Raw genomic sequence first — 27976 nt, forward strand, 5'->3', positions numbered from 1 at the left:
CTCTGGGGCATCTCACATTCACTAAGATGGTTATTAAGTACTTGGAAGCTGGAGCCTGAGATTTTTCAGAGTAAGAAAGTGACACATGAGATACCTGCTTTTCTTTGACTGAAGCATATTCCTTAAAGCTCTCTGTATTACATCCAGTGTGATTTTCTTCCTGTGTAAAGACTTTGCACAACATGAAAAGGGAAGAAAAGCTTGAATGTAGCGCTTTTATTCTGTTTTTGTTTGTTTTTTTATTTAACCATTTATTTGCTATTATTTTGCATATTTTCCATCATGTTTTAAGTTTTGACCAACCTTTCACTTTGGATATTACATGTTTAGTTTTATCATGGCATATTCTTCAGACATGACTTACTTAGGGAAATTTGCAAAGCGTAACACAGGTGCAGTGTTTTACTCTTTCGTACGTCGGGCTGAGCTGATTCTTTTCTCTGACTTCATGCACGTCTGGATCTCAGAATAAAGGAAAGATTACATTTTGGGTAACACATAAGTAGTATTGGGCAGTAGCTGGTTGTGTTACATGTGTTAATGTGATAACAATATGAGCATCGCTACCCATTATAATTGGGACGCATGAACAGTGTTCGACATGTGGCATTAGTAGCACTTGTGTAGTGCATTACTGTAATAATATTACAAGTTTTGTAACTTATTACTCAAAGAACCTATAATATTATTGTTACAATGAAATTAACAAAATATATTCAGATTAGCCCTTGCCATCGATAGCCATTATTAGCTACAGTAATTCATAGCAAAGTTGTACATGGTATTTAGCACAAATAAACAGTATATCACATCCACTGATAAGAACGTGAACAGTGCTATCTGTATGACTCACTTAATGTGAATAAAGTAAGATGGAATTGTTATGGACAGTGAATTTAACTGGTGTCAACTTCATTGATGTTTTCTACTCTCAGAAGCAGCCGTGTTGGATTATTTAAACCAGAATATATAACATTTCATCTACTTTCTGAGTTGATGTTTAACGTCAGGCTTGTTTTAGTTGAAACTTCCAACCAGAAACTCTGGAATTGCGATTTCTGAGCACAAAAGCAATCCACCTTTATCCCGGGTGACAGAGTGGGACTTGTTCAGGTTCAAGCAGTTGCAAATATATCCATTACTTTGATTTTGTCAGGAAGTCTTCACATGTGCCATTATATAGACGCCGCATGAAATCTGCTCTGAAGTGCAAATGCATCTGAGAGGTCAAAGAGATTTATTCAATTTATATACTTTCAAAAGGTAAAATTGACTAACTTACAAACTGTAAGTTAAAATTCCACTACTTTGACTGCATGGCCCCCATCCACGCTATCACTTAAGTGTAATTACTTTTTTTAAAGTCATTAAATAGCTTAGAATTGCAATTTATTTTGATGTCTAGGTTAACTGCCATTTACAGTATTTATAAAACACATATTCAGTTCTGTTAAAAACTTTGATTCATATTGTTTTTGTGCCTAACGAAATTAAACACATTTCTTACTAAAACATAGACTCAGGATCATTCTATCTCTGAAATGGGATTTTACGCCCTATTTGAGATTGAGTTATTAGGGCAGAAAATAATAACTGGAACTGTAAAGTGCTGTTCTCATTAAAATTATTATTATTACAAATTACCTGATTCTCATAGGTTTTATGAATCCTAACCCAAATTGGTCTTTATCTGCATTTTCACAGTTGCACATGCTGGTCTGAATTTTGAGAAGAAAGGAACGCAATAACTATTTCTACGTGACGTAACTGAAAGTAATATGAGTAGTATGATGAATTATTTTGGCAGTGGAGTAATAGGTAAAGTGATAACATTAATTTCCCAAAGGGTCAAAAAAATTAACTTTTTTTTTTTTAGAAAACAAGCCCAACACTGCAAATAGGTGCATGAACACAGTCAAGTGCATAGACTCATGCACAAACAGGGTTATGAAATGTTTCACGGGCAAGCCCTTCAGTCCATCTCATCCACCTTTCTGGTAGAAAAGACATTCAGCTCTTTGTTGTCGCCTGTAAAGTATTGTAACAAGACCCTCTTGAGGAGGAAGCTCTGAAACATACACACAAAGGACCTCTGTTTGTGATTGGAGAGTTAGTCAGAATAAGAAACCGTGTCTTTCTGCTACCCCTCTATTACCTGAGGCCGGAAATCTAGTTTAAAATAAAATAAATAATGAAAATATCCTGGATCAACAAGTATATATGTTTCCGCAAAAGGTCTCTTAAAAACCACTCACATACAGTATAAATATGTGTCTATAAATGTCAAACCGCAGGTTAAATTCAGATTTAAGCACTCTGGGTGTTACAAAGACTCAGTATATTTCCACACTTTTCCTCTGTAAAGCTCTGCTCTAATCTGTAGACAGCATAACTGCGACACCTGACTGGCAGCAACATTTGGGACTTTTTCCAAAGCGGCTTACAACTTTAACTGGGTCAGATTTTGTGCACGAGCCTCCACTATGTAGGTGCAAACAGTTAACTCGTTACACTGGAGGTGACTGGCTGACAAGGAGATCAACCTGTCTGAGCTGAGCCATGATGAATCAGCAAGAAGACTGCTGCTCAAAAACCATTTGCATTTCGGAAAATCACAGACCTCATACCAGAATATAAGAGGGATATTATCCAGGCATTTTTTTTATTATTATTGTTATTTCTAATCAAATATTTGTTTTGCTTAATCTGGAATAAAAGGGTCACCTGTTTTTTTTCTCTCTTTTTTCTGTATCGCTGCAAATGGAGAGGAGGAGCTCACACACTTGTTGCATGACTGAATATCTATACTGACATCTAGTGTACAATTAAGTAATTTACTTCTCTTTGAAATGTTACCTTACTGTTACGCGTTACTTTTCTTTCCAGAAATTGTAGGAGACACTGATAATACGTTATCTGAGGTTTGACTGATTTATTTACACGTGCAGCACTATTACATCATTTAAGAAAAAAAAAATGTAATGCATGCATAAATGTGCTTTCTTTGTGCATTCAGCGTGCTTTAGGTTAGACCTAAAGAATAATCACATCAAATATAGATTAATTTCTATAACATGAAAGCTAACACACATCTTTTGAAAGGTCACAGCTTCCTATAATTGTGTTAACATTCACATGATTGGCATAAATATGCACATCTCTTATTACGATCTCACAATGTCATAGAATCTTTATTCCACAAAGGTCTATCAGTAAACATCAACATCATATGACTTAAACACATAAAGGTGCAGAAATATTTAACATCATCCTGACTTTAAGAATATCCTACATTTGTTCGTCAATGCTTGTCCCTGTCCTTCATGTCTTTGAAGTGTAAGCTGGTCTTAAAAAGGACTTATAAGTTAAGAGGATCTTGAGAGATCACTGTATCACTGCACTTGTCTTGCGACCTGTTTAAACTACATGCTTCTCTTTCTCAAATAGTCAAACTGCTATCATAACGTTTGATTGCTTCAGCAAGAAGGTTAAAACACAGTTGTTACATTTACAGTTTAACTGCTAGTCATCATACATTCATATGCTGTCTAAGTTATTTTTTCTCAAAGAAAAAGCTTTGTGCAAAACAAATACAGAGCCACAGAAGTATGCCAAGAGACCTTTGAGGTCATTCATCTATACTCAGTTTACAAATGTCTGACATTTGTGCGCAGCTGGGAGAGATCCGGGTGGATTCACAAGTTGGTCCAGGTGGTGTCCAGGATGGCTGACCTGGTCCCTGTGCCTGACAACAACACAGCAGTGCTGCGTGCAAATCCAGCTGGATGTCACCCAGTCCAGCTCACAACACAAGCTGGTAGCACCTCATGTCCTGCACCTACTAATCTCATTTAGCATCCAGTGACAAGTTATATACAGAAAAAAGTGCAAAAGACGCAGTGTTCACACCTCAATATTTACACATTTTGCTAAGTTTCTGTGAACAGGGTACTTTGTGCGTTTCGGAAAAAGCGAATACATTGATCAGTGGTACAAGAGTGCTGAACAAGCCAAGACGTCACACCAGCGGCTGTTCTCTGGTAGAGTAGGAAATTACACCTGTTACATCATGGAAATGATCAAAGTGCCACAGAGGAAGCAAGGATGATTAAAACACCAAGGATTTTGGAGGAGATTTCTTCACGTTGGCTCAGCTGTGTTTAAAGACTACTGACGTATTTAAGGAAATGACTTTAAATCTGTAAGTGATTTCGCCGGTCAATCAGCTTTCCCGGGCCGATTCTGACTGAATGTTCCCATGGTAAGGCACGGGAAGGGGAGGGGCAGGGGCTGTGGTCCAAGTGCAACATCAGCCAAGTTCCCACTAAACATTATAAACTGCCTTTCTGTTTTAACTGTATGTCAGTAATATTCAGCGAAATTACCGAAATTAGTCTCTTTTTTTTATTAACCAAAAGACCAGGCGACAATCTTTTCCACACAAAATAAATCATAAAATATCAAGAACTTAGATGTTGTGGAATCTGAACCACATGGGGGGGATTACTGATAGTGATGTACAGGAAAATAAAGGGCGGGGAAAGAAATAACAGAATATGGTGCCATTATTTCCACCAGTATTATTGGGTTTTTTTCATGATACCATCATGAATTAGTTTCTTTTTGGTTTAGTTTTATTTTGGAAAAAATAAACCTTAAACCTGCAGCTTAATTTAGCTTAAGTTAGCACAAAGACTGAAAATGGAGAAAAAGCTGCCAAATCATTATAAAATCCCACCACGAGCAACTCTACACCTCACTATCATGCTAAAATTCATATGAAAATTATAAACACATATTTACAGTTTTTTTAGGGTGTTTCTTAGCTGCATCTACTTCCAAAGCAGGGACACAACTATCAATATACCACATTTCCCAAAATGACCAAAAAATATAGTTGAAACTGTGTGTGTCCTCAGTCCATCTTATCTGAAGAGGTGGCTGGACGGTTTGTAGTGCTGGGTGAGTTGGCGGCAGCTGTAGCCGGACATGCCGACACCCATAAGACCCAGCAGGATGGCCATACGTGATGTGGCAGGACCCTCCTTGCCTTGCAGCACAGTCATGGCTGCTTGAGTCTGAAAGAGAGAGCAGGGGTCACCACCATCAACGTGCCCGTGACAACCTTCACCGGGGGTCGTCATCGCCAGGGAGGATAGTGACCCGAGCAGCGGGTCAGGGGTTTTTCTCCTCAGTCTGGTTGACTCCATAAAGACGTGACCTTGGTCAGATGCCCGTCTCATCCCAGCGATGGTCTTACCATAAGGGAAGAGTTGTACTAGAAGCTCCATTTTTGTCAGGTTTGGATTTACCTTAAACCAAACCATATTGCTATTGCTTGTGTTTCAGTGCTGTGGCTTTGACGTCATCTCAGAATTTTGAGCCAGTCCAAGACATGCCCTAAAGTCAGATATGAATTTGGTTATTTTCTACGCTCATTGCTGTTATGTTACTTGCTGTGAAGAGAAAAATGCGTTCTCAATTTTTTTCTCAGATAAAAGAAGATGAACATGAACTCAGAGAAACATATAAGGAAGTTCAGGTTTTATTATTTAAATCATGCTTTATATTCCTTAATCCAGCGGCAGATGTCTCAAATAATTTCCAGGGTGGTTGGGGTGGCTTGGATGTCAGCCATTGTTTGGAGATCCAATTAAAAAAGTATTTACCTAAAGCTAGGGAGCTAAGACTGCTTCAATTGAAATCCATTTAAAAACAGGCTGCTGCAGTCTTCTGTCCTACATACTGCTGTGACTCACATAGTTAGGAAGTAGTTTGTGTCCAGTGATGATGATGAATCCCTAATATTTTTTAGCTTTCTGCACAACAAAGTAACTCAAATCGACAGAATTATTATATATGTTCCTCCTGTCAAATTTGAGTAACTCAAACAGTTGTTGGATGTGTTCAAACAGACACAGATGAGATCATATTTGAGATTAAGCCCAACAGTCTCACTAAAGGCTTATTTAGATGTTCCTCCTCTGCTCTACCACTGCACATGCCCTGTGATGTCTAAGACAAGTCAGTGATATATTCAAATAAAAAAATCACTTTAAAGCATCCCACATACCTGAAGGTATCTAATATATCCAGGGGTCAGTCGAGGAATACGGAAAATCATTTTGGTTCTTCCTGCTTCTCAGAGAACACAGAACCTCTCTGAAACTTGCCCACAGGAGTTTCTGTTATGCAGCTTTGTCCCTGAGCTTCCCTGTGCCTCTTAGGCCTTTGTTTTCCCCACTGAACTGAATGTGGCAGCAGCAGCAACTCGCCCCGTGTCCACAGAAACAAACAAACACACCACTCACTAACTCAGCTACACCAACCCACACCTGTACTACAACGATATCCCCTTGAGGAAATCCAGTCTCCACAGGTAGGTTATAAAGGCTCGGATTTGCTGCCTAAGCTGTTCACGTGGTGTGTTTCTGTGTATCATTGTGTGCATCTGCTTTTGTGCCAGGAGTGGATTAGCGGAGCCACTGCAGGTGCCGTGGATTATTATAGTTGGCAGAGATGTTCTCAGTCCATTGGCAACCAATTATGTGGGGAAGAAATACGTCACCTCATCAACGGATGACCAAGCTACTCTGCACTGACGTCTGCGGGGTCACCGTCAAGATGTTTTAACAATTAGGAGCGATTAAAGGTTATTTTCATCACAAAAGTGGCACGAATGATTCTGGCACAGGAGACTACAGTTGTAGAGGAAATCAAGCAGTATCTCATGACTTTTATCCCATCTGATTAAATTTTATAGCCTACATATTCCCTACCGGAGTCTCAGTCATCCACAGTTTGCATTCGTGATTAAACATATAAAAAACAAAAAACTATAACTAAACTACCGGTATACAAACTCAGTCTGTTTGTGTTACCATACTAATATGTATCTAATTTTTTATACAAGTTTTAATATATAATATATATTATACAAGTTTGGATTCAGTGCAGTGCTCTTTTATTCTTAGAAGGGTTCTTAATTAAATCAACTGACCTGGAAGTTAGTGGCAACCACAATAAATGATCTAAAATGCTAAGGTGTGCAACTTCAGTGCTTTTATTATCGCCTTTATCACAGAAGAAAATACTTGTTTCCTTTATGAAAGGAAAATAGGTAATTCTGACTTTTAAATCTTTCTGTGGCCCCAATTGTAAAAGACCTAAATCATTTCTCAGTTTCCCCGCCCTGATGTCCTCTCTGTGACTCGTCTCCTGGGATCTCCAAACACGCAAGTAGAGAAGAGACATATGACCTTGTTTCAACTATAATCTAAAACTGATATCAACTGAACATAATATATGACTCAACTACGCCAGCTATTCATCATTTTGTTGCATCTTACAGCTGTATTCTATTATTTCTGTCAGATAAGAATTATATTTTATATTTTATTTTATTTGATTTACCACATTAAGCATCAAATCATTAATATTATAACTTGATTGAATTATAATTAATTTAACTATAAATCAAGAATAATGAATTTAGCTAAATTTAAAATAGAATTAGATTGACTGACTCAGAATGTGTTTAACTGAACTTTTTAACCAAAGAACCCTTAGATGGATTTTGCTTGGCGTTATACAAACAGCATGAATTTAATTAAAATTATCTTTCTCTTTTCCTTATTTAAAACTTCTTCATTTAGGCAATTTAAGTTAAACGTACTTCTGCAAATGCATATCTTTTTTGTGTTAACGATTATATATATATATATATATATATATATATATATATATATATATATATATATATATATATATATATATATATATATATATATATATATATATATATTGCTTTTATTACATGAACTATAGTAAGGATTTGAAAAATCAACACTGAGCTCCAGATGTAACATCTTTTTTTTTTTAGAAGAAGTTATATACAGAGAACATCAGACAAGTGCTCCAATATATGTAACAAAAAAATAAATATAAAGTTCCAGAGAAATTAACAGAAGTAGGGAGAATGACACATAAACGAATTAATAAATAAAATATGAAAAAGAAAAAAAAAGTAAATGAAAAAATAAATAGGTAAAATGGAAATACAGTATTCATCTTTAAAAAAAACTTTGCGTATACTGTATATCGGTGGATGTTATACTTTGTTTGGTGTCAATTAGTTTAAGGGATTTAATGTACTCTTTAAACTCAAGTAAGAAACCTTTAAAGTGGGGTGGAGTTTTGGAGTAGGCTATTTACATTTGTGTATGTGAAATTTGCCGTACAGAATGAACAGGTTTATAATAAAAGTGATGTCATTTTCTTCATGGACAAAATAAAATATCACACTCCTACAGTCAATTGAGATGTTTATCTTGATTTTAGACACTATATATTGTTCAAATTGAGACCAGAAATTGAAAGCTCGAGCACAGTGGTAGAATAAATGAGTTATGGTTTCTGGTTCCACGTTGCAAAAAGTGCAGTTATTTTCAATATTTAAGAATTTAGAAAAATATGCATTTGTTGGATATATAGTGTGCAGAATTTTAATGTGAACCTCTTTGGAGATACAATACTTATAAGGCAATGTCCAAGCCTTCTTCCACTCAGTGTCTGTAAAGATGTTATCCCAAAATGCCTTCCGTCGAGGAATTATCTTTTATCTTGTAATTTTTTTTCATACCAACCTACGTGTGTCATCATGTTGTTGTTTTTTTGTTATTTTTTCCTCCATATATATTAATGGTTAATACCAAGTTTGGTAAAAAAAAAAAAAAACTAAAGCATATATATGCATTTTAATATATAATAAATTTGATACACACACACACACACACACACACACACACACACACACACACACACACACACACACACACACACACACACACACACACACACACACACACACACACGTAAGATATATATATTTATTTTTATTTTTTATGTGAGGGGGGTGGGGGGGTCGTCATGTTGTTGACAACACAAGTTATCAAGTCAAACCAGTTTTAAAAAAAAAGTCAAACCAGTTTAAAGAAAACGGCTCAGAAAAAAAACGATTTTAATGTTTAATTTCCAAGTTCACTTTTTCTTGTGACGAACTTGATTGCACAAAGCGAAGGTACAAATCGTGGAACAGGAGAAAAAAAAGATGTCAAAAACCAAAAAGGCACTTGTCTGGACAGTCATTACGTCAAACCGCGTCATAACTGCGCGACGTGACAAAAGAAAAGCCCGAGTAGCGCCAAGGGGGCTAACGCAGTTAGCTTCAGTTTGTGTGCAACAAACGTTTCTCGACAATTAAACAACACCAGAGAAACTCTACAGAATTTCTGGGAGTCACATCCCGTCGATGTTGTTTCTCCAAAGAAGAGTGGGATTATTTCTCCCCAGCTGGTAAAGTTGAGCTGCTGAATGTGGCGAGCTAACGGCTAACGTAGCTGCGTAGTTGAGTCTAAACTTCAGCTCCTGCTGCGTTTCTGCAGAACTAAGTGTTCCTCACAGAGGGACATGGGTCTGTCTTCAATACACTTTCAACATAACCAATAGGTAACTTTTTAAATGTAAATATTTCCCGGTATTGGTGTGTTTTTGTAGCTCAAGCTTTATTTCCCTTGAGCTACATTTCAGCTTCACTGGCCAGTTCAATGTTTATACTTCTTTATACTTATAGATTAAAGTTATGCTCTGTAATGTAAAGCCTCGGTAGCAGGACTCTCTTTGCTCTATGTGTCAAGTCATGATTAATAAAACAAAAACAATACAGTTATGTGTAGGGTTGACAACTCCCTGTAAATAAATAATGACAACTTGTCTGCAGCTTCACCTTTACTGGCGGGGTGAATTTTTTTAGCCCCTTTTTTTGTGAGTGAAACGATTTTTTAACTATTTGACTCGAACCTGAATTGAATTAGATGCATTAGGGCTGTTCGATTTTGCCCAAAAATAAAATCTCGATTTTATTTCTCTCAAAATCCGATTTTCGATTACGATTATTTTGTGAATTGACAAAAGGCAAAGAAATGATTTCAAATATGCTGTTTTTTTATTGAACATTTGCCCCATTGGGCTTTAAGTGCAAACTTTGCTCTTATTAAACCAAAAATGAATGAATAAAGTGCAAAACTCTGTAAAATAAGTTGAAATTAAAAAAAAAAAATATAATAAAATATAAAGTTTTATCTCTGAAGCACTTGCAAACATACAGTAAGTTATATTTCCAATTAAATAAAACAAGACATTTTCTAATTAAACTAAACTGGGTCTTTGCATGCTAAATAATGCAACCCATGAAAGGAGGTAGAGGTGTGTAATGTCAGTCATTACATTTGCTATTCACATTTGCGAGTTTTTTGCAAGGAACACGAGCCGGTCTACGGCATCTGGCTTGAGGGATGCCCGGTGGCATGTTACAATGCCCCCTCCTACACTAAAGAGCCTCTCCGATGGGGCACTTGTCGCAGGTATTGAGAGGTATTTCCATCAATCATTAATATGGTATCAATCATTAATGGCCGGGTTTCCCAGATCCAACCTCTCTTAAGGATTTAAGAGAGGTTCAAAGAAGGTTTGAACTAAGAGAGAACCCTAAGATATGGGTGTTTCCCAGATGACTTCTTAACACCGTCCTTTAGTTTCGCTCTTTCAGAAGCTCTTTGGAGCAGCTGTCCGGTTCTGAAACCAAATCAATCGATGCCAGGCAAATCGATCACCGATCACTATCAGAGCATTTTCACAGCAGTACTGCTACCTAACGCACTAATTCCCTACTGCCTGTGCGTTATAATGAAAAATTAAGATGATAAATATAATTCAATGACCCTTTTTCATCCAAACGGTGCGTTACTCCGTTATTTCTGGCTACAGTGAGGCTTTTTTTCCCCACACGCAGAAACCGGGAGGAAACGTGGTGGGCGGGTGTGTGCGTTCAAAAACATGAGCCAAGAGAAGGCGAGTTTCGCAAATCGCAACGTGGAATTACAGCAATCCCTGGTTTTTCGCAGGGGTTATGTTCCAAAAAGAACCCGTGATAAGTGAAATTCTTTTTACAATTATAGAGGGCTTCAGATTGCAGAGATCATCCCCGCCACGCACGTATTCCTGCTCTTCTGATGCTGCTGCATCCCGCAGGTGGGTTTTTTCAAGAGAAGAAAATAGTTATGGGTCGTTGTCTTCGCTCTTTTTTCTTCTGGGCAAAAAGATTCTTTAATATAAACCGACACCATTGATTATATTTGAGACTGTAATGAACGATTCATCAAAGGATCCCGTTGATCAGCTGCTGCTTCCCTGTCATCACATGCGCTCGGGCGCGGCGCAGGAGGATCGGTGTCCCGGCTGCCTGGACAGCGCGGTCCGACACACGTCCAGGGGATTGAAGTGCTGACGCACCAATGCGTTCATATAAACAGTTCTGCTTCGCGCACGGTGACGCGGTTGATTTGCAGCGAGAACATGATGTATAGCAGCCAAATCATCAAATAAATGATATTCATGATGATCGTTTTATTTGTGCGTAATGCATAAAGCATATACAGGAACACACTTGTTATTCCTTATTTTTCTTTTTTTTCCCCCCTTTGCTGTCACCAATAAATGCTAAACAATATAAATCTAAAGTATAAAATAGATCAAAACTTGTGCGGGGTGCATTGTTTTAATATCTCATTGCTTGGTGTGATATTGATTTGCCTGACGCGGCTGGATCTGTGAGTCTTTGTTCACTAAGATGGTTGTAAAGACTGGGTCAGCAGCATCTTTCATTTCCTTCTTAATGAAAGAGATACTTAAGCTAAGAGCGACTCTGGGAAACGCGATTTTCTTTCACAGGCTCCTTAAGAAGGTTTGAAAGAAGTCTTTCGCTGTTAAGAACTACTTAACTGATCTGGGAAACCCGGCCAATATGTGTGCAGACAAGGTTAAAAAAGGTTAAATTACGATTTAAAATCGATTAATCGAACAGCCCTAAATACAGTTATGTGTAGGGTTGACAACTACCTGTAAAATAAATAAGGGACACCTCATCTGCAGCCTTCACCTTTCCTGGCGTGGTGAATTTTTTTAGTCCCTTTTTTTGTGAGTGAAACGATTTTTTAACTATTTGACTCGAACCTGAATTGAATTAGATGTATATTTTTGAATGCCATGAACACATGGAAAACAAATTATTATCCAGCAATTCACCTTAATACAAAATAACAAAATGAACTGAATAAAACAAGTATCTTTCTTAAACAGAGACTTGTCCTGCTTAACTTAAAATTGTATAAATTAATATGAAACAATAGAAAGAAAGCAGAACATCCATTCTGTAATAGTGCACATTTTTAGTGCAATAACAAAAGTGCAAACAGAAAGTCTGTAGAAAACTTGTAAACATATTTGTGCCTCAAAGGCCATGACTGTAGGATACAGTTGTAGTAAAACAGAAAAAAATAACGTATGAACTCAACAGCTCAATGACATTTTCCATTGGCGTTTTATGACTATTTCTTGACTCTCACATTAATACATTACAAAGTGCGTCCCTTTTCAGCTCAATATGGGGCGCGTACTTTAGTTTATAAATACAGTATGATTCTGTTTTTCAAGGGACGGTTGGCAACCCTAGTTATGTGTCACCTGCAAGTGTTTAAGATGCATTTCAAGATTTTGATGACCAGGAAAATAATAGTTTATATATATTCCTTCCATTTACCCAATGTTGATCATACATCACAGAGAACAGGTATTAATAAAAAGTTGTTTTCTTGTTAGTTGTATATGAATATGTCAGAAAAAGATCAGTTTCTGGGCATTGTTAATCTAATTTTTTTTTTACATTCTTTCAAATGTTTGACAGTCAATGACAGTAACTTGTGGAAATATTCATGCCACAGTTTTTAGTTTTTTCTCCTTCATCCTTTGTGAGCTCTTTCACTCCATCGGGCTTGTGGATATTATTATTAGCACCACTAAGATAATTACGTAGTTTCTTTAGGTTGTTTGCTTGTTATCAACACTCAAAAGAGCCAGTGGTGGATTTGCATGATAAGCTGTACCTCTGCAGATGGAGCATGGTCTCCACAGACCTGATTAACTATTTTGGGATGTTTTTGGTTAATTCATTAGGTATGGTAGGTCTTCTTCCAATGGGTAGGTTGGCACTTTTAATCCTCAGCCTGACATGTCAGTGTCCTTGGGCAAGACAGTGAACTTTCACATTTCCACCTGATAAGTTCATCAGAGTGGAGAAACAAAGTGCATAACTTTTAAAAAGGATTTCTGTATGACTGGGTGAATGACAACTGCACTGTAAAGACCTTTGTAGAAATCAGAGAATGCAAAAATGATACAATTCATGTCTGCATATGTTCTAGATTTTCATTTGTTCATTTAATTTTATTCTTGGATTGTTTGGATCGTCCTCACTGTGTTATGTGCTTTGTTTCAGATATAATGAAGAGAAGAGGTGATGCAGCGTATGCGCCGTTGCAGGGGTCAAAGAGGCACCGTGAAGACAGTAGCTCAGATGAAGAGTCCCAATCCAGGCAAGGTAAGAAGATTGTTGCCTCCACTAAACAACTCACTTCCGACACACAAGTTTGTCTTTTCCACTGTTGCCTATGCATTAGTCTATCAGGTCGTGCATTAGTCCCCAAATATCAGTACCTCAAGTTATTTTATTTCATGTCAATATACAAGACAAAAGAGAATTATTGTGCTTGTCATTTGATTAAGTAAGCAAAAGAAGCTTTATTGTTTATTTTATAAGTGAATCTTACTGACCTTTTGTCATTGGACTACTTTGTCTTTTAGGTCCTGACTTAGTTTGAATAATGGAGCATATGATTTATGTAGAAATACATGCCTAGCCATATCTCATAGAACTGGTATTACTGACTTTACACTGTTCTTATGGGGACTGATTTTCTCTTGCTACAGTGTTAGTGATTAAAGTTAGTGATCTCATTCAAGGGAGAACTAATGGGTTTGTTGCAGATGATATCAAGTCTTTGAGCCCAGAAATATTCATTGGCGCCAGCAGATAATATCTCAAAGGACAGGCAGGAAGAAGACCTAGAGAGGTGCAGGGAGCCGGTTTAGGAATTTCTACTCGAATCAGCAGAGCAGTTGAAACCATAGGGGCTGTTCCAGAGTTAGTTTATAATCGCCCCTCCATCTCACACTAGAACATTTTTCAAGGTGAAACTAATGTCAGGTAATATGGGAGCAATGTATGCAGTTTTTAGAGGTGTGCAGCGTTCACATGACTCTGATGCAAGACACTTATAGTTAGGAATGCAAACCATTATGTCAGATATTTGCCAAATCTGATTGGTTTTGTAATCAAGTATGTGACTGGTACCATAAACAGATGACAGGAGTAAATCAAAGAAATAAGTTAAATTTGTATATTTGTGATACCCAGAAGCCGAGCTAGAGGGAGTAACAACTGCTATAAACATTAACAGCTTTGCTCAAGTTTTTAGGCTTAGCTGTTAGAAGCCTACTTACTTATGGATGTTAAGTTTGAAATACAGCAACTATGTTGTTAATACACACTTTTGTACCGGTTTCATTGTGTTCGCATATACACTCCTGATCAAAATCTTAAGGCCAGTTAAGAAATTGCAAAAATTTGAATTTTGCACTGCCGGATCTTAAGAAGGTTCTAAGTAGAGCCTTTGGGAGCCAGAGAGCAAAAATTTTGAGCATGCAATTTATTGAAAACAACAATTTAACTGGCTGGTCATCAGCTGATCAAAAGTTTAAGCCTTTAAAAATCAAAATCTGTGCAAAAATGTGGATTCCATGGCGTTTTCTATCAAGTAATCACTGTCAAGATCTCCTGATAGCAAAGGCAAAAAAGCTCACTGTCTTTGAACGTGGTAGGATTGTTACGCTGCATAAACAACGCCTCTCACAACATGCCATCGCTGCTGAGGTTAGACGCAGTAAGACAGTCATTTAAAATTTTTTAAGAGATCCCAAAGGGGAATGGAAGAAAAAAAAGTTGAGTGGTGGACCCACAATTTTTTTACCTATGCTCAGCGGAGGATCAAATGGCTGTCCATCAAGACATGGGACAGACCTCGACCAAAATTAAGGCCATTACTGGTGCTGATTGAAGCCCAATAACCATCAGAAAGCGTCTGCAAGGAAAGGGCTTCAAAAACAAAAAACATTCATAGGCAACGTCTCCTTCAACAACACAAAATTCCCCGTTTGGACTTTGCAAGGGAACACCAAACATGGGACATTAAAAGGTGGAAGAAAGTTTTATTCTCGGATGAGAAAAAAAATTGCCTTGATGGTCCTGATGGCTTCCAACATTACTGGCATGACAAGGAGATGCAGTGTGACAAGCAAATAACCTGTACATGTTTCTTGATGTGTTTATCAAATGCAGGAAACATGTACAGGTTATTTGCTTTTTATCAGCTACAGGACATCCAACTCTTTCTTTATATCAGGCAACAGATTCTTCCGCGGATCCGCGGAATTCCGCGGATTTTGGTCTCAGCAAAAAATTTCCGCAGTGTCCGCGGAACGGGGGAAAAAATAAATAAAAAAGTAAAAAAGGTTACGGCGTAGGTTCTGCGTCGATTTAACGCAGTACCATAAATCAGCCTTCACAGACAGACAGCCAGGACGCGGCAGCAGCAGAAATGAAGAGGAGCCGGCAGCTCCGTTTAAAATACATTTTTGCAGCGGGACAGAAAAGCAGCAGCACTGCTGTGTTGCAGGTAGGCTGTGCAGAGATGAGTATGGGCTCGCCACCCGCCCCTTGAAATACGGAATTGCTACGTAATTGGGAATTAAAAGTTGCGTTTGGAACCCCTTCGCGCTCCGTTGCCCTGTTAAGCCTCAGTTATGGTTCCGCGTTAAATCGACGCAGAGCCTACGGCGTAGGGTACGCGGCGACGCGCAACGTACGGCGTAGGCTCTGCGTTGGTCTGACGCGGAACCATAAATCAGCCTTTACCTCTCACTGCTGCTCACTGCACCGACACACGCGACTTTAAACAAAAAAAAAGTCAAGTCAAGATGTCTCCAGAGGCTCCAGACACCCCACCTTGTCCTAAAAGAGGAAACAGAGGTCTCTCTGAGGTGTGTAAGACAGCATGCTGCAGGGGACCTCCATAAACGTAATATAACATCCCAGAGGAGCCAGGCATCTGTTGCACAGTTCCTCATACCTGAATCATCCCCTGAGCTTGATATGGTATGATATGGGATATATATTATGCTCTTATTTATTGGTCATAATATACAGGTGAAGGTCAGAAAATTAGAATATATTGCTAAACTTAATTAGTTTCAGTAAATTCAACTAAAGGTGAAACAAATATATTATTTCCCACTACATTCAAAGTGAGATATTTCAAGCCTTTATTTGTTATAATTTTAATGATTATGGCACACAGCTTATGAAAACCCCAAATAAAAAATCTCAAAAAATTTGAATATTTTATGAAATCAATAAAGAATTAAATAATCAAAATTATAACAAATAGTTCAGTGGAGCTCCTCATCACTGAACTTTGAGCAGACCTGTTCGGAGTTCCACACCACAGTTCTGAAAGACAAGGAGCTGCTTGTCTTTTGTCGTTTTGTCATTTAATTTAGGTGTGAAAGGGGGATTCTGGCCATTGTAGAAGTTTAAGATATAATTATCTTGATTTCAAGATTTATTCATGCATGAAGAATTACCCATGATGATGAATGCGTGTTATTATGTTATCAAATCATTCTTTGCAAAAATTCTGATTTTTTTGTGTGTATTCTTGCATTGATAAAAGATGTGATTATGGAGCTTTGAGACCACCAGAATACACCATTTTGAGTCTATTTTTCAAAATTTTCCGGGGGAGCATGCCCCCGGACCCCCCTAGAGGGTTCGTCCGCGTCGAGCATTTTCCTCTTTTTTTAGGACAAGCCATTCTGATGCCTGTTATATAGCGACAACTCCAAACCATATAAACCATAATAAATTTGTATCACTTGTCCTAAATGGTGTACAAGGGAAATCAGAGGGTAGTATTTTCATCTGTTTTGAAAACTGACCTCAGTACAAGAGTGATATTAGCCTTCTGATCTTTATACTTAAGGTTATTAGTTTAGAGAACAATAAATACTCTTGTCTCTTCAGTTAATCTACCTTGTTATAAACTAATGATGTCTGCTTTGTGCATCTCTTTTCTCTTTCTGTCAGACTCCAGCCAAAATGATTCGCTCAGTGACCAAGAGGATCACAGACCGGGATTCTCCATGCCCTCTATATCAGCATCATCTTCCTTTGATGCTCAAGACATTGATGGCTCCTCTGAGGCCACCTCAAAGTTTTCTATGTACAACAGTGTGTCACAGAAGCTCATGGTAATTTAATCAAAATATCACCAAGCTGAGGTATAGCAGACTTCACCATTTACAAGTCTGTATTGCAAGATTTGAAATGGTTTCTATTATATGATTTATTGAAGAAAACATTTGTATTTATTCAGAGGAAAAACATGTTCTACTGTTTTTTTCATTAAATCAACTGTTGTCTGTTACCACTTGCTTCTCTAGGCCAAGATGGGTTTTAGAGAGGGCGAGGGTTTGGGAAAGTTTGGCCAGGGACGCAAGGAGATCATAGAGGCTTCCACCCAGCGCGGTAGAAGAGGTCTTGGTCTCACACTGCAGGGTTTCCAGGGAGAACTCAGCGTGAACTGGAGGGATGAACCAGAGGTCAGCAAAATTGTTAACCCCCATATGTTGTTTTGGACGTCTCTCCTTTGTCTATTTTAAGGTGAATAAAATATTTCTTGGTCTCCTGGACCTTTGTTTCTCTTTGTCTGTACAGGCTAGTGCTGTAGAGACAGTTGACTGGTTCCCAGAATGCACCACAGAGATGCCAGATGCAGATGAGCTGCAAGACTGGATGACTCTGGGACCGGTATGTATATCAGTGAAGGAAGATATATATATATATATATATATATATATATGATATATGATATATGATAATTGCTTTTCATGTATTTACATATTGCTTTTGATTCTGTGTAGAGAAAACTTAAGATTGAAGATGAAACAGAGTTTTGCACAGAAGATGTCCTCCACACTGTTCTACGTTGCAAGGTAAATTATGACATAACATGTTTGCCACTTACTTCAGTTTAAACTTTATTTTGTGATGGAAATAAAGGTACAACAAATGTGAAGGGGAAAAAAACATATTTCAAGCATTACACACTAAAACAAATATTTTAAATATTTTAAATAATGGTTATTTGCCTGTTTCAGGCTGTACCTGTTAAAAGATGGTCGTAAATATGTGGTGTTATTATGAAGGGGGCGAGTAATGTGTTGAATTATTTAATTATTTATATTTTGACTAGTTGATTAGTCCAGTGGTTCCAGTGCCCCTGCTCTGCATGTTTTAGATGTTGTCTTGCACCAACACACCTGATTCTAATTAGCGGTCCTCATTAGCTTGTCATCAAGTTCTCCAAAACTCTGTTGATGACCCAGCTCCTTGTATCACGGTGTGTTGAATCAGGGTAGCATCTAAAGCATGCAGAGCAGGGGTACCAGGATTGAGAACCACTGGATTAATCACCAATTATTTCTGCCCATTTGCGTCACCGCAGTGTTTACAAACATGTATCAGTCTGCCTGTCACTTTTTATACTGGCTTGTTTTTCTGTAAAATTTTCTCATTCCTTAGAAAGTTATCTAGCCTATTTTTTACTTGTCACCCTCATTACCTGTTTTGTCTTTCTTTTATTGTTCACGTTGTTATTTGTTGAGCTACATTCAATTATTGTTCCAGACAATGGAAGTTATACTGCCCCCTACACTTTCTGTGGTGCATTGCAGTTTCAAATTAACTTTAACTACTGGAAATGCCTTTGTTTATGACATTTATGTGGTTTTATATGATGTATTGATGCTAAAATTCCACTTCAACTCATTATCATAATCAACATGTTTGGTTATGTTGATTAATCGTTGCAGCCCTAGTGTATAACCTGTTAAATCTTTGCATATGTACTTGCCAAAAAGTAAATTTCATGTGATGACATATAACTACCATTAAATAGTTCTTCTAATGTCTTCTCTTTTGGTTAAATAGTCAAACCATTAAAATTGCATACATGTGAGTGCTCTTATGTGTGTATGACACTCAGACGGTGTTCGATAACCTGGAGGGCGAGGAGATGAGGAGAGCAAGGACACGCTCCAACGCTTACGAGACTATTAGAGGAGGTATCTTCCTCAACAGGTCAGTAGGTCAAGGTCAAGTAAATTATAGGCAGGACCAGTAATCAGTGGATAATATGTATATGCAATTTGCTTTCATGAGTTTTTACAAATATTTATAAAAATTCAGAAAAAGGGAAGTTCTTACTGTTTTTAAGTTCAACTGCATGAAAGCTCTTACTGATTCCTGTGGTATAAAGTAGCTTGCAGGAGTCTAATTTTTAATTTTAAGTTTAGTTTTAAAATTTGATTTAATTTTGTTGGGATCTTTGTTATATAATGTGCCTTCTGTATTTAGAGCAGCTATGAAAATGGCCAACATCGACCACTGCTTCGACTATATGTTCACAAACCCAAAGGATTCTCAAGGGGTGAGTCCGTCAAAGTAACTGAATATGTGCTGTTTAAATGTTTGCTGCATCAGAACACACAGGCCTTTATACACCGACAACCTCTTTCATAATGCAGAAGTCTCTGACGAAGGACCGCGAGGGCGAGCTTCTGTATTTTGGTGACGTCTGCGCGGGGCCTGGAGGGTTTTCAGAGTACATCCTGTGGAGGAGAAATTGGCACGCCAAAGGCTTTGGCATGACACTAAAAGGACCGTGCGACTTCAAACTAGAAGATTTCTACGCTGCTCCAAGTGAAGTGTTTGAGCCTTATTATGGTATGTTAACAAAACCTGAACATCACACCCAGGAGAGAAATTATTTCGCCTGGTCTCAGGTGATGAATTATTTATTGAGAGCTTGACCTTTGTGTGCCACAGGTGAGGGCGGAGTAGACGGGGATGGTGACATTACTCGGCCAGAAAACATCAACGCGTTCCGCAACTTTGTCATGGAGAGTACAGAGAGAAAAGGGCTGCATTTCGTCATGGCAGACGGAGTAAGACTTCCTCTGCAGAGTTTATTTGTGTGGATTGTTTTGCCTCAAATAGTTTTGCTACTGAATAATTTTCAGCAACGGAAACACTCCGGTACCTAAATAAAAACAAATGCAGGATAAAAACAATGATGAAATATACTGAAACGTTTGTTAACAAAACAAAATAAAAAACAAGAAAAACAGTAGCAGACCAAGATGATATCCAATCTACTAATTTAATCATGTGGGGAAACTGGGACGAGTCAGGAAGAGATCTTATCAGAACTAACTTTCTTGTGGAGTAAAGAGGTCATGTGCACATATTTGATCTACCCTCGGGAGACACAACAGTTGCTTCTCATGCTCATTAATGAATTTGTAATGTGACAAGATGTCGACGGTGGGGAGAAAGAGGGAGTGCGGTTATGTAATTGTTGGGATGCAGGTTAACAACAATTCAGAACAAAGAGAGATCCTTACATATGAAGATATTAAACGAGTTAAAACTTGAAGCAATGTTTGGTTGTGAAAAAATTCATGTAGGGGTAAGAATCTAACGTCGTATCATAAGCTGCTGTTTTGTGTTTAGACATCACCGCCGTTCATCTATTATAGTTATTGATTAAAGAAGTGATTGAAGCACCAACATGGAAATTGAAATACAGCACAAAGCATAAGAAACAGCAGATCAGAAAGTAGCTGGCTCTCTTCTAGATTTCGTCCACTAAAACTAAATACTTTTAGCTAATTATGACACAAACTGAGTTCAGTTTTTTGCCAGGAAAATAAAATATATGGCTATTGATATGGTATCACCATTGCTTCAAAAGATTAAAAAAAACATGAATGAAACAAGACTCGTGTGAGTTAAGTGTTTGGCTCAGTTTGGTGTGATCTTTGGCTTTGGTAGGGCTTCTCTGTGGAAGGTCAGGAGAACATCCAGGAAATCCTCAGCAAACAACTGATGCTCTGCCAGTTCCTCACTGCCGTCTCCACACTCAGGACAGGTATGTGTGTTCATGTACATGAATGGGTGGGGCAGTGTAGGCAGTCTACGTATCTCTCAATCTATGTGCGTACAGACAGATGAGACTATTTTCTTTTTTTTTTTTGTCTTCTCCAGGTGGCCACTTTGTTTGTAAGACTTTTGACCTCTTCACTCCCTTCAGTGTTGGTTTGGTCTACCTCCTCTACCTCTGCTTTGACCGGATCTCCCTCTTCAAACCTGTCACCAGCAGGCCTGCCAACTCAGAGAGGTGAGCTGCAATGATGTATATGTTTATAAATATGCTCAGTATGCAGCTGAATTTAATAAGATTTTATTAGTTGGAGGTGTAATTATGATTTTTTTTAAAGTTAAAATTTAAGGAAACTAAAAGCTGAACATTGGAACCTTGAACGTTTGGCTCACAAAATGTCAAAATGAGCCATCATTGCTGAGGTTGTACTGTAGAACTTTGCTTTACATCTGCTATACACATATTCACTTCATTTCAATTCAATTTTATTTACATAACGTCTATTACAATACAAGTTGTCTCTAGGCGCTTTCCAGAGATCCAGAACATGACCCCCAAGCAATTATTGGATTCTTAGTTTTACAGGGAACCAATGGAGTGAGGCTAACACGGGAGAGACGTGCTCTCTCTTGCTGATTCCTGTCAGCACTCACGCTGCTGCATTTTGGATCAGCTGGAGCCTATTCAGAGAATTACTTGGACACCCAGCTAATAATACAAATGTGTGAATTAGTTTTTCTACATCCCTCTGGGAGGGGATGCTCCTAATCTTTGCGATATTACGGAGATGGAAAAATGCTGTCTTACAAACCTGATTAATATGCTTTTTAAACAACAAATTCTGATTAAAAAATAACACAAGGTTTTGCACAGTTGTACTGGAGGCCATTGCAACATCATCTAATCCCCTCCTAAGGTGGTTGGGACCAAAAACAATAACCTCGGTTTTATCGGAATTTAGAAGCAAAATATTTGTGGACATCCAGTCAACAAGCGGTTCGGTTTCATCTGGCTTCATAGACAAATACAGCTGCGTTTCATCAGCATAGCAATGAAAATTAATTCTTTTATTCTGGATTTTACTTCTGAAGGGCTGCGTGTATAAAATGTTTAGACAGGTTATATTTCCTTGGGATAAATGAATGCCAGATACTTGTTTTAAGTTTTGTAGTTCATTGAGATGTAAATTAATTCTTTTTTTTTTGTTTTTTTTACTTTCATAGTTAGATTTGTTTTTGCCTTTGAATGTGTTAACATACCTTATTATTATAACTGAATTTTGTGTTAAGAGGGAATGAAAAAAGAATGGGAGGTAATGTAATTATGATGACGGAGTATTTAAGTAATTATGCCGATGTGTTTTCACATTGTCTTTAACAGGTACGTTGTGTGCCGGAGTCTGAAACCCGGGGCAGACGCTGTTCGGGAGTACATGTTCAAAGTCAACCTGAAACTCAACCAACTCAGAAACACAGAGACAGATGTTACAGAAGTGGTTCCTCTTGACATCATTAAGGATGACCCTGACTTCTTCCAGTTTATGGTCAAATCCAATGAGAGGTAGAAATACAGTTTTCACGAGTTTAACATCCTATATGCAAAACTGTGACTTAAATAGAGACTGCATTTTCCTGTCGCTGCAGCCTCGGTGCAGTCCAGATAAAGGCCTTGGCTAAGATCCATGCTTTCGTGGTTGAACCGTGAGTACCCACTGTTCTTCCCGTGTAGTTTTGCTTATTTCTGATGGGATGATGTTCCTCTGAAACGTACATTGTTGCACTGTGGCCGTATTGTTAGGACGCTCGCTGAACCGAAACAAGCTGACATCAGGAAGGAGTGTCTGAAGCTTTGGGGGGTAAGTGGAAAAACTTGTATGTATGAAAAGAATAAAAAACTTAGTGGTTGTGATTTTAAATCTTTTTTTGAACACATTTTTATTTCCATTTCCAGGTCCCAGACAAGGCCAGAGTTGCTCCATCCCCATCAGACCCAAAGTCAAAATTCTATGAATTGATTAAGGTCAGACAATAAATTTGGGATAGAAAGAAATCTTAATGGGAAAATACTGAATGTATGTTTTAAGCATTTAACCAAAGAAAACTAATTATAACTACACAAAAGCTCTAATAAATTTAGACTTATTCTGCTTTTTCGGTGCTTTCATTTTTTTTTTTAATATAAAGACATAAACTACTTCATTTATTTGGTTCAGGTAAATCAACCTGTATATATATTTCACTTACCTTTCCAATGATAACAAAAAGTGTTATGTTGTGACTTATTGATACTGTTGCTTTGTTTCAGTGTTTGAACCTAATTCTCAAATCCATCTTTTGTCTCTCAGACGTCAGATGTAAATTCGTTACAGTGTAAGCTGACTCCTCTCAACTCCAGCACGCTTGAAAAGTTGCGCCACGTCTTGGACCACAGATGCATTGTGGGAGGTGGAGAGCAGATCTTTCTTCTTGCACTTGGAGTGAGTCTTAAGCATAGATTGTATAAAACAATGGTAAAAGCATTAGGTCACGTGACCCACTGGTTTCTGAAGGGCAGTTTTAAAGCTTGTTTTTTGTAAAGCAGATGTAGTGAGTTAATAATGTCCCCTTCTTCCTTGAACATGTAAAACCATGCAACACTAAGGTCTTAATTCCTAATGCCACCAGAAAAACAGGCTCAATTGTGTTCATGATGACATGGGATTGAAACTTCCTTTATCCTCACATTTGTTTTCTGTTGAATTTTGTAGAAGTCTCAGATATACACATGGGATGGGAAGATGCCTGTACGCTGGAAGAAAATGGAGAATTTCAAACTTGAGCTGCCAAGAGATACGCTTTTAAGTGGGGAGATCGTCCAAGAGCTGAAGGGCGAGGTGAGGAGGACCTGTGAGGAGGAAAAGATTTAAAGAAAAAAGAAAAAAGGATATATGATGGGGATGTATTATCTGAAACATTTAAACCAATACAGATAATCAATACATACTGCTTCTACATAGCTCTTACTGATACTTTCATACAGTTAATTTCATAAACTGTAATCTTCAGTTTGTGCACCAAATAGAATAAAATAAGTTAAGACGCAGTGATGAAAAACGCAGTGAGTAAGGCACCATGACGGTACATAAACAATAAACAGGTTTTGAATACACTTTAGATATGTCATGTCAAACACAGAGTGAAGTGGTTAAAAAGAACAATCTTCTGTGATTGCACTGTGAATTTGTGTGCACATACTATTTTATGCTTTACAAAACTCAAACGCAAGACTTGTGGTCATTTTTTGCTTATTAAGAACAAAACAAAAAACAACAGAAAAAGACATACGGTAATCCAAAAATTTTACACATTACTCAGTAAATCAAATGCTCTGATATGTCGTGTATTCCACAATAAAAGGGTTTAATAGAAGACTGATTTATGCTTAACAAAGAAATACAACTATTAACCCCCACCTCACACCGATGATTTATTGGTTTGATTAATTTTGTTCATCGCTTAACAATAGCCCGTGTATTTATATTGAACTTTTTGTTGTATGCTTCTAAAAGCATTTTAGTTAGTACAGCAGAGTGCAGAGTGTTTTTGTTGTTTTATTTTCATCCTCATTGTTCACAGTTACAATTAAAAGTTGTGCTTTATTTAATTTGAGATAAAACTGAACTGTTTCAGCTATATGTCCTGTATGTGAGACCATCTGTGTGTGTCCTCAGGGAAAAGCTCAGCGCAGAATCAATGCAGTTCATGTGATGGACGCACTAATACTTAATGGCACTGATGTAAGAGATCAGCACTTCAACCAACGGTAGTATACTTTTTCTTTTTTTTCCCCCAATTTTATGCACTGCTGGTCGTTCTTTTTGACGGAAAAGTAGTTATTTTTGACTAATGAACACGAAGAGTATAGTTATCTGGAATAGATTTCTGACACTTTGAACAGAGTTTAGTTGAGTTGTGATTTTTTTTTTTTTCCATTCCTATAGTTTATCAAATTATACGTTTTTATATTTCCAGGATCCAGATGGTTGAGAAGTTTGTCAAGGCCGTGGCTAAACCCAGCAGACCAGACATGAACCCCATCAGGTACTAATGACTTTGTCTAGTTTAAACAATGCTTAGTAATTCATAGGCAGGTTTAACATTCTTACTGAAAGCATGGAGAAAACATAGAGATATGTAAAAGTAGTCCCTCTTGAATGACTGCACAGACAGAAATTTTACCTTATTTGAGGTGTTGTAATCAACTTAAGAGAAAGACTTGTTTTTGTTTTTAGAAAAATGAAACACTCTACGAATAATGATAAATGATGAATAATAAGTCACTTTACCTTTACAGCTCTTTTCAAAGGTTCTCGTATCGTGTGTGGGTCATTCGTGTGTCAGTTACACCCTCACATCTGTTGAGAGTTGATAACATGGGCTGACAGTGTGCACAAAAAAAAAGAGGTGGATTGGTTGATTCATGAAGCGTATTGTGTGGTTGAAAGGCCAGCGTAACTGTCAAGGGAAAACGTCAGCATTTTTTTCTGCAAAGCTTGCTACTATCACCTCTTTGACTAACAAAAACACTCATCTATATGTGTGTGTGTGTGTGTGTGTGTGTGTGTGTGTGTGTGTGTGTGTGTGTGTGTGTATATATATATATATATATATATATATATATATATACACACACACACACACACAAATTTTCCCATCACTTGTTCATGCATGAGTCAGAAGTTGAAAGTTACACTTGCAGTTATAATGACTGACTAAGGAGATTAATTTGTTATTTTTGTGTTCTTGAACAGTATTTTTTGATAATTCAACAATTAATTTGTTGATGTTTCGCTCTTGTCTTTTGATGCATCAACAGACTGGAGCTAAATTGTAGCGTTTCAAAGACAAGGTTTCCATAAATGGGCCCTGATTATAATCCATTGTTGTTTTTGTTATTTTTTTCTAGAGTGAAAGAAGTTTACAGACTGGAAGAAATGGATAAAATCTTTGTAAGGTATGCCACAATAGCTCTCTACCATGTACTGTCAAGTATGAGGCTGAGGTACCTGTAACTGGTTTTGTTTCTAAATGTTTGGAGTCTCTCCTATTTTGAAGGGTCCTTTTATCTCTCATAAGAAAGATCTTGTCTTGAAAGATCTTGATTCATCCAATGTCCCTCCTGATCCAGACTAGAGATGAAGATCACTAAGAGCTCAGGAGGTGTCCCTCGCCTGTCCTACACCGGCAGAGACGACCGGCACTTCCTTCCCACAGGCCTCCACATCATTAAGACTGTCAACGGTTCGTACCTTCACCAGTCCTGGGATCAGACGTGTTCAAGAATGTTACTTGTTCTTTTTTAGTACTGAAGTTTTTTTTTTTTTTTTTTTGTTTTTTAAAATTTTGTATGAGCATTTCTTAGACTAAATCTCCTTCCCGCATTTCCCCCTTCAGATCCATGGACAATGGCATACAGCAAAAAGTCCAAGATGAAGTTCTTCTATAACAAGATGACTAAGGAATCAACATATAACATGCCAGCAAACTCTGCAGCTCCCTTCCAGTATGTTTCATCCTGTTTCTTAATTTATTTTCCTATTGTTTTCGGTAGCTCTGAAATCTGCCAGTAGCCGTGCGGTTATATAAACATAATATTTTTCTGGTGTCTTCCTCAGTGTTTGCCACGCCGAGAGACTCTTCTGGGCCTGGGAGGACGGGGTCATAGTTCACGATTCTCAAACCCGGATTGACCAAGACAAACTGTCCAAAAACAAACTGCTGTCGTTCATCCACCAGAATTATCAGCCTGAATGAGTGGCAGAAACCCAGGACTTCTTACGCTGCAACTTGTATACAAAGGCCACTAAGTTATGGAGCACGTAGAGCGTTGGAAAAGGACATAATGGAGTTCACTGATTAATGTTTAATTTGAAAGGAAGATTTTACAAGTGATATTTTTTATGAACCTCTTCTTATCGAGTTGAATGACAGTAAATAAACTGAGTTGCTATCGTTATCAGGGTTGATAATGTTCAGAGGAATTTTGTAGTTAAGGTGTTGAATTGTTGCAGTAGCACCTGCCTCTCTCCCTTTTCGGCTTTCTTTTAAAGATTATAACAAATCTGACTGTGTTCAATGGTCAGTACCAAGACAAAATGTTGTCTCTGCTATGCCTTGCATGTCTCTGTAGATCACTTTTCATTTTAGATCCTCACTCCTTTAATGTCTGGATGTGGGTTTGCATGGATCACAATCGGCACAGCTCGCTTTGATAGTTAAATAGTGCATCAGTGTCAGTAAACAGAGTACACTTTACCATAACGTCACCCTCTTAAAATAATGATCATATTTTCAAGTTTTTCAAAAAACAGAAACAAACTGACCGGAAAACTTTGTGGTTCCGATTTTTTTTTTTAAAGGACTTAAAAAATATTGACTTACGCCACTTTTTAAGAGGGTGACGATAAATGAGTGTGACATTTGCTCTTCAAAGGGACATGAGGGTCTGTTCAGTGTTCACCCTCTCCCACCAACAGGTACCTGCTTGTTGGTCCTCTGCAGCTGTAGCACATTTTCTCATCAATATTTTGCATAAGTCCGGATGTAGCAACGTCCTCATGTCTGTACTCTATAACAGTGGGTATGGGAGCTGAAAATTCAAAAGGTGTGCTGTTAGTTTTTAGGTCGTTTGTACTCCAAACATCTGCGATTCCTCAAATGTTCTGTGTGTATTTTTGTTTTTTCTTATTTTTTCATGCTGCCATGGAGTTTTCTTCTTAAGTAAACTCTCAAACCATTTGATGTAAATAAATGGTGCACCCACAACATGCTTTCTACTGTTTGGCAAAAGTTTTTGTTTTTGTTTGTAGGTGAGCCATGGCCTTGTTCTGAATCCCAGTTATTTCACTGCACCCAGCAGCTTAT

General features: G+C 37.7%; 1 protein-coding gene and 1 long non-coding RNA gene across 3 annotated transcripts; one reads left to right on the top strand and one right to left on the bottom strand.

The window, feature by feature from the left end:
- Positions 1–9182: 9182 nt before the first annotated feature.
- On the top strand, positions 9183–27621 carry cmtr1 (cap methyltransferase 1). 2 transcript variants are annotated; one of them, XM_061746616.1, is made up of 24 exons: positions 9183–9507; positions 13391–13492; positions 17156–17319; positions 17512–17670; positions 17786–17878; positions 17992–18063; positions 19116–19210; positions 19487–19559; positions 19657–19855; positions 19958–20076; positions 20966–21062; positions 21179–21311; positions 22455–22634; positions 22718–22774; positions 22872–22929; positions 23025–23093; positions 23419–23550; positions 23821–23946; positions 24784–24875; positions 25085–25153; positions 26019–26066; positions 26241–26353; positions 26507–26615; positions 26728–27621. In XM_061746616.1, exons 2-24 carry the CDS (start codon positions 13396–13398, stop codon positions 26864–26866), a joined length of 2493 nt encoding a protein of 830 aa, XP_061602600.1. In that variant the 5' UTR covers positions 9183–9507; positions 13391–13395; the 3' UTR covers positions 26867–27621. The 2 variants fall into 2 exon arrangements, with proteins under 2 accessions (XP_061602600.1, XP_061602599.1); XM_061746615.1 differs by lacking the exons at positions 26019–26066; positions 26241–26353; positions 26507–26615; positions 26728–27621 and having other exon boundaries at positions 9183–9354; positions 25085–25227.
- On the bottom strand, positions 19342–25505 carry LOC133464562 (uncharacterized). Its single transcript, XR_009784486.1, has 3 exons — positions 25399–25505; positions 22845–23957; positions 19342–20171 (listed from the first exon to the last, which is right to left on the bottom strand). It is a non-coding gene; the product is annotated as an uncharacterized LOC133464562 (long non-coding RNA).
- Positions 27622–27976: the final 355 nt, after the last annotated feature.

Source organism: Cololabis saira, chromosome 18, assembly GCF_033807715.1.
Source record: "Cololabis saira isolate AMF1-May2022 chromosome 18, fColSai1.1, whole genome shotgun sequence".
In the NCBI taxonomy this organism is placed as follows: Eukaryota; Metazoa; Chordata; class Actinopteri; order Beloniformes; family Belonidae; genus Cololabis; species Cololabis saira.

What these genes read in the sequence shown, in the direction of transcription:
- cmtr1 (XM_061746616.1), top strand. Translation starts at nt 13,396, where the DNA reads ATGAAGAGAAGAGGTGATGCAGCGTATGCGCCGTTGCAGGGGTCAAAG. An exon ending in GTGTGTCACAGAAGCTCATG is followed by an intron (nt 17,320 to 17,511) that starts GTAATTTAATCA and finishes TTGCTTCTCTAG; the next exon opens with GCCAAGATGGGTTTTAGAGA. An exon ending in CATCATTAAGACTGTCAACG is followed by an intron (nt 26,354 to 26,506) that starts GTTCGTACCTTC and finishes TTCCCCCTTCAG; the next exon opens with ATCCATGGACAATGGCATAC.